At 40.6% G+C, this 9,780-nt stretch overlaps 1 protein-coding gene across 1 annotated transcript; it reads left to right on the top strand.

Annotated features, from left to right (window-relative positions):
* Positions 1-8,406: 8,406 nt before the first annotated feature.
* On the top strand, positions 8,407-9,153 carry LOC125372062 (uncharacterized PE-PGRS family protein PE_PGRS20-like). The gene has a single exon (XM_048380961.1). The coding sequence runs from the start codon at positions 8,407-8,409 to the stop codon at positions 9,151-9,153; it is 747 nt and encodes a 248-aa protein (XP_048236918.1).
* Positions 9,154-9,780: the final 627 nt, after the last annotated feature.

Genomic DNA, 9,780 nt, shown 5'->3' with positions numbered 1-9,780 from the left:
AGCTGATTTACATGAAATACCTGACAACTACTTTATCATGTCACAGGTAAGAAACAGCTCAGGTGAGAATTCTTAACTGAAGGTACGGAACAGGTGTGTGACAAACACCTTAACGAGATGCATCTGTGGCACAATAAATCTCCCATTAGAGAAAACATAAAAACAAGCACCACTTACTGAAATGCTTTAGAACTCAGGTACAAGTACTTGTGCATGAACTGGGCATATAAGGCCATAATATATTTTCAGGTAGGTTGGTTGGTTGGTTGGTTGGTTTGTTGTTAAACACCGCACTCAGCAGTATTGCAGCTATATGACGGTGGTCTATAAATAATCGAGTCTGGACCAGACAATCCAGTGATTGATATCATGAGCATCGATCCACGCAATTGGGATCGATGACATGCATCAACCAAGTCAACGAGCCTGACCACCCGATCCCGTTGGTCGCCTTTTACGACAAGCAAAGTCATCTTTTACGGCAAGACCTATTCTACCCCGGAATCTTCACGGGTCTTTTCAGGTAGGTAGGGTTTAGTGCTGCTTTGAAGAGTATTTCAGTTTTAACAGGGTGAATCAGTTTAATGTGGGAGATAAGTCAGAAGTGATGCAGGTCTCAGATGTTTACCACTTCGGGTATTGGTGCAAACATACCAAGAATCATAATCAGTGAAAATCTGGGGTTTGAACTCATAAAGGATGCAACTGTGCATATCTAAGTGTATTCACACCTAGGCCTCCACAAAGACTGAAACTTGTGTTTACCAGACTGACTGTCAACTCACTTTGCCCGACCATGCCACATGTACAGATACATACACGTTTGTGATCGATTACAATGAATCTATATTTAGCCAATACCTGTGATGGAAGTGCCATTTTGTTCAACACCTAATATCTTTGCGCTATGCAGGATCATCAAACAGTATTTGTGAAACAGAACTTGAGTTAACAAATATGTTTTAACTTTGGTGTTTATCTTTTTTAAGTGATTACTTGAAGATAGACTGGGATATTGGTAGGATTAACATATAATACTAATACGTGGATCAATGCTCATGATGTCAATCACTTGATTGTCTGGTCCAGACTCGATTATTTTACAGACCGCCGTCATATAGCTGGAATATTGCTGAGTGCGGCGTTAAACAACAAACAAACAAACAAACAAACACTAATGAAAGTCTATTATTAACATGCAGTATCCAACCATTCTAGCCACTTGGTTTCTGTAGCAAATAGTTGATTAAAAATTGTAAATGACTATTCTTTTTTGGACATAATGTAACTCGATATCCCTGCATTAAATCTCCATCCTCCTTATGAAGGCTGACAAGACAATTTTCCTATATTTAATCAGCTTCTTTTCAAAAATATCACACACTATTCTAAACAGTTCTACTCTTACAATATAGTCAATTTGGACATAAATCTACCTGCGACACGCTGTCTCGGTAAAGACTGACCAATCATAAGAGGTTATTCTAGTGTCAAAGTAGAGATTATGGGTGACAAGTCTCCCTGTATCTTGAGAACTCAAGTTGGCAGAACTATGATATATTTCCTGATAAAATTCACAAAATTCTTAAACATAACATATCCCTTTTCGCCGATCTAAGCCTCACTAGGCTATGGGATGAAAAGTAGCCCAGATAATATTCACCATTAACTGACACCTTGACTAGAGGTGCTTGTATTTCCAATCATTATTACTGGTACTACAAAATGGGAAAACAAGCATAATGATAATAAAAAATGAATTTTTACAAGAAATACCCATGACCTTAAAGGTATTTTGTAATAAATTTTGTTACTAGTTGTTCAGCAGTTTTTTTCTCTCAGATCTTAAGGTCAGTGGTTGAAATGAAAAAAACACCAAAACAACCAAACATTGCTGTTTTAAGAGATCAATAAAAAATAGTGCACTGTAGCTCCAGTGATTTCTTCGGAGATGATGTTTACTGAGAGAGGGAATTAATTTTGAGAGAATTTAAGACATGATCAAACAAGATCAAAATTTAAAATGTTAAAAAAAAAGAACATTTGTCTTGAATCCCACGAACTACACAAGTACTGAATTTCATGTTCAGTTTCAGGTTCACTGGCCCAGTGGTCTCTGACAATGGACAAACAGGCCATGTTGTAAGTTGACATTACTCGACTTTAGTCAGGGAAGCAAAAACAATAAGGGTTTGTCAGGTGAATTGAAGAATTTTTTAATAACACAATAATACTAAAAGGGTGTTTTGGATGAAATAATTGCCTTTCTCTTGCTATACTGACCTTCAAAAAATAATTTAATTTTTTTCTACAAAGTGTGAACTTTCAAGTCTGCATGTCCATAACCAAGCAATTAAAGAAATGCCCAAGTGACATAGTATTAACTTGAAGTAATTATAAATATCAAAGAAATATATGGTACATTACATGAGTATGATATAAAAGTCAAATCATATATGTATACAATAATAAACAAGGTAAAAAGTGAGCAGGGAAACTTATACCCCCAACCTTGATTCCAACATTTTTCTAAGTTCAAAACATGAAAAAAGTCATATTTTCTTAGAAAACAATGTATCGAAATCAAACTTTGCACTGCACTTCTCCTATTAGAATAGAAAGTGTTCCTTAAATTTGACAAGAATCCATGCAGTAGTTTTCAAGTTACAGGTCGCACAAATGTTTAAGTAAAACAATTCTAAGTAAAAAACTGAAAAATAGCTGTCCTTTTTCAGAAACTCAAAATATTGGAATCAAATTTCGCACTGCACATCTCCTGTTGGAATAGAAAATGTTCACCAAGTTTGAAAAGAATCTATGAAGTAGTTTTCAAGTTATAGGTCACACAATAAAATGTCCTTGGAAGAATGGTTGGACAGAATTCCTTGGTATAATTATATAACCCTATATACTCCCTGTTAGGTTGGGGTATAATAATTGATACAGGTCTAATGAAATAAACACTGTAACCATGTAACAAACATTTATTTTATTTTCCAAACACTGAAAATAGGTAAAATTGTACAAATATGTAACATGTACTGTACAGAAAGACACTGTACTCAAGGACTTAATCAGGCTAACTGTACTCTGTCATGAATTCTTCCCATAATCCCCTAAGAAGACATGTGTAATCAGGCATGATGGGAAATATATCTTCAACTCAACGCGAAACAACCAGGACTCAGTTTAATGAACTCTGAAGAGCTCTTAAACAGCGAAGTTAATCCCTTACATCTGGTGATTTAGTTATTCTCAAATCAAGTAGGAATAACACTAAGACATTCCTCTTGAGGACTTACTTATAGGATATGCCATGTACATGAAGTTTAAGAAGCGTGACACGTTGCGACATCTTGTGACATATAGTGGGGTGACGTAGCTATCAGGTCAGGGAGATTCAGCACTCCCTCGCCATACTGCGTAACACACAGTAGTGGGGACTTGTTTATCACATAATAATCATGACAAAAATAATAGAAAAGTTTGAGGATGGGGTTGGGTTGGGTTGCATGAAAAATGTGAAAGTTTTTCAAGAATTGTGAGAATGAAATTATGAAAAGTTGTCCACTGGAATATGAAAATACTGAAATATCTATAAAGGGAAAATATTGATCTTATATATTACTGGTGCCACTGGTGTTACCACGAATGTTACATCGACATGGGTTTAAACACAAAGCAGGGCGTCAAAATGGTGTTTGTTTGATGTTTAACGCTGCACTCCAATATTCCAGCTGTATGACGTCGGTCTGCAAATAATCGAGTCTGGACCGAACAATCCAGTGATTGATGCCAGGAGCATTGATATACGTGATTGGGATACGGTGACATACATCAGCCAAGTCAGAGAGCACGACCACTCGATCCCGTTAGTTGCCTGTTACAACCAGCATGGGATGCTGGAGACCAATTCTAACCTGCATCTTCACAGAGACAAGGTGGTGTTAAAAACAAGTTAGGTTCCATTCGGGGAAAACTGAAGATTGGGTGGTCACAATGTTTTTTTATCTGGCTCATTGCATCGTCATGCTCTAATGGTGTGTAACAGTTGCTCATGCACACAGTAATGTGCCTATTTATAATTATTATTGTTGGGCCAGTCTACATAAAACTCTGTTAATAAGGGAAAAAAACACTTTCAGAATTATTATTGTTGGGCCAATGTACATAAAACCCTGTTAATATGGAAAACACTTTCAGAATTATTATTGTTGTTGGTCCAGTCTACATAAAACCCTGTTAATATGGAAAACACTTTCAGAATTATTATTGTTGTTGGGACAGTCTACATAAAACCCTGTTAATGTGAAAAAAAAAAACACTTTCAGAATTATTATTGTTGGGCCAGTGTACACACACAAAGAGGCATTATTCTCTACCCGTTAATCGGGCAAGATGTTGATCTGGGTGATTTGACTGTGAAAGGTACCATGTAGGTGAGCAGGTTTCACAATAATGGATATTTCCGATCATATCAAACTGGTGACAGTTCCAGATGTATCCCGCGATTAATTCCAGACATGCATTAACCCTGTTCCATCTACATATGGTGCAGGATGCGTGATCTCGACTGCATGAATGAAATGAATCACTGTCATGGATTCTCCAGTACCAGGCAATGCTACGCAAGACAGGCCGAAGGTCACAAATGTTGATAATGTATACACCATGTACATAATTCATGTATATCCCCTACCCGGCTCATATTCCCAAATCCGCAGTAGAATATATTAATTTAATTACCCTTCTCTGACCCATAGACTCTCCCACATTCCTTCTATCTACATAATATGATACCATGTCACGGTGCTGAATATACTTTATAGCATGGTGTCATACATTGCATAATGTACATTCAGATGGAAGACCCTCGCGCTGTCTTATCACGTGTCTTCTTTTCACTGTCCCTACCCTACAGAATCAGCTGTCACCTGGAGGTATTGCCTTACACAGGGGTCAGTTTCATGGGCGGTATTGAAGCAAGAGAGAGGATATCTACCCCTGCATTGAAATCATGTTTGTCATGGAATAGGGTTTATTGTGATCAGTGAGTGAGTGAGTGAGTAACTTGTTTTTAATGCTGCTTTGATTTGTTTTTGTTTGTTAGTTGTTTAATGCCGCACTCAGCAATATTCCAGTTATATGATGGCGGTCTGTAAATAATCGAGTCTAAACCAGACAATCCAGTGATTGACATCATGAGCATTGATGACATGCATAAACCAAGTCAGCGAGACTGACCACCTGATCCCGTTAGTCACCTCTTACGACAAGCATAGTCGCCTTTTACGTTAACCATGGGTTGCTAAAGACCTATTTTACCACAGATCTTCATGGGTCTTCAAGAGTATTCCAGCATTGAACAGTATTCCAGTTATATGTGCAAGCTTAATGTTGGAGGATAGCCTTGATTGATGCAGGTCTCAAACATTTACCTCTTTGGTGAAACCCACAAGCATGGGAATGGTGCTGGCAAACCTAGAAACATAGTTAGGGCAAACCAGGATTCGAACCCATGCACATGCACGTGGATCGATGCTCATGATGCCAATCACTGGATTGTCTGGTCCAGGCTTCATTATTTTCAGACCACCATCATATCGCGGGAAAATTTGCTGAGAGAGGCATAATAAACAAAACATTTTTAAAAAAAACCCAAAAAGAAAACAAACAAACTCCCAGTCGACCAGTAACAACAGGCAGGAAACAACAAGTACCGTATTTTCTTGAGTATAGTACGCACTTTTTTTCCAAAAAACACAGCTGTGTGGAAGGGGGTGCGCATTATACACAAATTATGAGTTTGGATGTTTTTTTCCCCTATGGAAAGACATTACCGTGAGCACGAAACACCGGAAATACCATGTCAACAAATCCATACTGAAGTACGCAAAATAATCATGTAATTACACTGTCTGGCTATAAAAAGTGTTCTTTGTATATCTGGACTTATGTTTGTAACTTATTTCATTAATTTTATTCAAAATTCCTTTTAATATTGTTTTTATTAATTTCGGCGAAATCGTGTGTGAAGCGATCGGAAGATCGCACAACTCACCGTTATTAACAGCAACCACGGTCAGAATACCGCTATTGACGCCTTGAAACGAACTTTAGTTGACAGAGAATGGATACATATATCATAAATGACATACTTTGACTCATTAAAAGTCATATTTGTTTTTGTTTGACGATTCTATGTCAACATGAAATTCTCGCGATCACGTGATCACGTGATCACGTGCGCGTGAGCCTTGACGGTGACTGGTCAGACTGGTTCCATGTAAAAAATAATACCCGGGAATAGCGATCAGCTGCTTCGCTTAGGGTTATTATTATTTTAAATATGTTTAGTAAAGGCTGCATATAATTAAGAAAATATTGGAATATATTATTCCTGATAGAAAAAATAGTTTCAGATACAATTTTTGCCGATCCTTGCATTAAAAATCCGTTAAAGTTATATCATTGGGTGTGTCTTGACCAAATCACCGGTCGATTCCAAGAAAACGTGTGTACAGCTGATTGCTGTTTCCGGCTTAGTTTACAAAAAATAAACAAGGTAATCTTAATCCCTGGATATAAAACAATGCCTAGCAGAACAATAAATACTATTTAAACGGTAAATAAACATGTCTGGTGATTTTTTATCTCAAATTTCAAATTTGTACTAACAAAGTTTCTCATCACCCGTTCGTTTGCCGGACTTCGCTGAAAGGGTACGGTGTTATTTTTTTCTGCTCATAATATTCAAATTTCTTTTTTTTCCAAAATATTGAACCCGCTAGAGGGGGGTGCGCATTATACATGGGTGCGCACTATACTCAAGAAAATACGGTACCATTTATTAATGTCTTTTGATATGATGGGGCCAGAGATCGAACCACCAACCATCCACTCTCTAAAAAGATGCTCTATTCCCTAGACTACGGAGACTGTTGATGCCAGTCTCAGACATTTACCACTTTGGTTCAACACACTAGCATGGCACGGTGCTGACAAACCGAGAATCATGTTCACATCATACCTTGGATTCAAACCCAGGAACCAGGTATATCATTGTAGCCTGTAAATAACTGAGTCTGTCCCAGGCAAACTAGTGGTTGATAATATTAACCCAAATCGGCTAGGTCACACATTGTGTTCCAAAGTCCATAACTGGATGTCCTGGCTCCTGGGCCTGACAACCCCGTCTTGACCGAAGATAGGTTTGTGTCTGTTTGTTTGTTGTCTAACATGCACTAAGGGATTTTATGATGTCATGTCAGCCTAAAAAAAGTCTGGACCCGACAATCTAGTGATTGATATTGTGAGCAATGTTCCACACTGTCAGGGTACAAAATCAAGCAAGTCACAGAGTCTGACCACCTGATCCATCAAGTGGCCTCTTACAACCAGCATAGCTTGCTGGGGACATACTATAACCCAGAATTCCCACAAGGCATCACATTGTGTAATTTACAGTGGAACAATATCATTATGATCAACCAATTTGTCTTTCACAGCCTTATGATCGTATTACACTGTACAACTGAATGAGCACATTCTACACACCTTGTAATAACCACTTCATACTTGAGACATGAATTAACTTGACTGTCAAAGCAAATAACAATATGTCATCAACATAAGCCATCCACATTCCTCAGGGTTTCCACCCAAATCATTGAAAGACACGTATCTCAAGGGGTCATCTCCAAACTCTGAATACCATTTAAACACTCACATGCTCTAACGCCAATTCATAATCATTACAGATACAACGACAAGTCTCGGAACACAAACACATCAGGCTGTGATGCACGTACATACCTTGTTGTAGGTCATCACAATGGAATCAGGGTATTTCAAAACAGCACATACAGGTTTTGAGCCAGTCCCTCCCGAGGGATGCTCCCTGTGTTATCTGTGTGGGTCCAGGGATGAGATGGATGAACAGATACAATGGATTAAGGTGTGTCATGTTAATCTCAGTCTCAAGTTGGGGTTTACTGCGTTGTAATGAACGTCTAGTGTTTGGGAAGGACGACATTCTTCGGCCAATATATGTCAGTTTAGTATCAACATCTTTGAGCCTGGATCCTGCGGAATGAGGACACTTGTGAAATCAGACACTCTTCAAAATGTCTGGCAGTTTTATTTTTTATTCATAATTGTGGACCTGGGAACCACATGAAAGACCATGCGTTGCACACAGGTCCCAAGTTTTTGGTTTCTCTGGCTAATGTAAGCATTCAGGAATACAGGTTAATATTTACATTGTGTGCTTTATGAATTAGGAGGGATAGATGGATGGATGAATAGATGGGAGGGAGCTAGGAAGGTGGGGAAGGAGGGATAGATGGATGGACAAATAGATGGGAGGGAGCTAGGGAGGGAGAGGAAGGAGGGATAGATGGATGGATGAATAGATGGGAGGGAGCTAGGGAGGGAGGGGAAGGAGGGATAGATAGATGGATGAATAGATGGGAGCGAGCTAGGGAGGGTGGGGAAGGAGGGATAGATGGATGGATGAATAGATGGGAGGGAGCTAGGGAGGGAGAGGAAGGAGGGATAGATGGATGGATGAATAGATGGGAGCGAGCTAGGGAGGGTGGGGAAGGAGGGATAGATAGATGGATGAATAGATGGGAGCGAGCTAGGGAGGGTGGGGAAGGAGGGATAGATGGATGGATGAATAGATGGGAGGGAGCTAGGGAGGGAGGGGAAGGAGGGATAGATAGATGGATGAATAGATGGGAGCGAGCTAGGGAGGGTGGGGAAGGAGGGATAGATGGATGGATGAATAGATGGGAGGGAGCTAGGGAGGGAGAGGAAGGAGGGATAGATAGATGGATGAATAGATGGGAGGGGGCTAGGGAGGGTGGGGAAGGAGGGATAGATGGATGGATTAATAGATGGGAGGGGGCTAGGGAGGGTGGGGAAGGAGGGATAGATAGATGGATGAATAGATGGGAGCGAGCTAGGGAGGGTGGGGAAGGAGGGATAGATGGATGGATGAATAGATGGGAGGGAGCTAGGGAGGGAGAGGAAGGAGGGATAGATAGATGGATGAATAGATGGGAGCGAGCTAGGGAGGGTGGGGAAGGAGGGATAGATGGATGGATGAATAGATGGGAGGGGGCTAGGAAGGTGGGGAAGGAGGGATAGATGGATGGATGAATAGATGGGAGGGAGCTAGGGAGGGAGAGGAAGGAGGGATAGATGGATGGATGAATAGATGGGAGGGGGCTAGGAAGGTGGGGAAGGAGGGATAGATAGATGGATGAATAGATGGGAGGGAGCTAGGGAGGGTGGGGAAGGAGGGATAGATGGATGGATTAATAGATGGGAGGGGGCTAGGGAGGGTGGGGAAGGAGGGATAGATGGATGGATTAATAGATGGGAGGGGGCTAGGGAGGGTGGGGAAGGAGGGATAGATGGATGGATTAATAGATGGGAGGGGGCTAGGGAGGGTGGGGAAGGAGGGATAGATGGATGGATTAATAGATGGGAGGGGGCTAGGGAGGGTGGGGAAGGAGGGATAGATGGATGGATTAATAGATGGGAGCGAGCTAGGGAGGGTGGGGAAGGAGGGATAGATGGATGGATGAATAGATGGGAGGGAGCTAGGGAGGGTGGGGAAGGAGGGATAGATGGATGGATTAATAGATGGGAGCGAGCTAGGGAGGGTGGGGAAGGAGGGATAGATGGATGGATGAATAGATGGGAGGGAGGGTGGGGAAGGAGGGATAGATGGATGGATGAATAGATGGGAGGGAGCTAGGGAGGGTGGGG

The sequence above is a fragment of the Haliotis rufescens genome, unplaced genomic scaffold (genome assembly GCF_023055435.1).
Source record: "Haliotis rufescens isolate VD_foot unplaced genomic scaffold, xgHalRufe1.0.p SCAF_1, whole genome shotgun sequence".
NCBI lineage: Eukaryota > Metazoa > Mollusca > Gastropoda > Lepetellida > Haliotidae > Haliotis > Haliotis rufescens.
The sequence above is the reverse complement of the archived record's forward strand: the minus strand, read 5'-3'. Positions and strand labels throughout refer to the sequence as shown.

What these genes read in the sequence shown, in the direction of transcription:
- LOC125372062 (XM_048380961.1), top strand. Translation starts at nt 8,407, where the DNA reads ATGAATAGATGGGAGGGAGCTAGGGAGGGAGGGGAAGGAGGGATAGAT.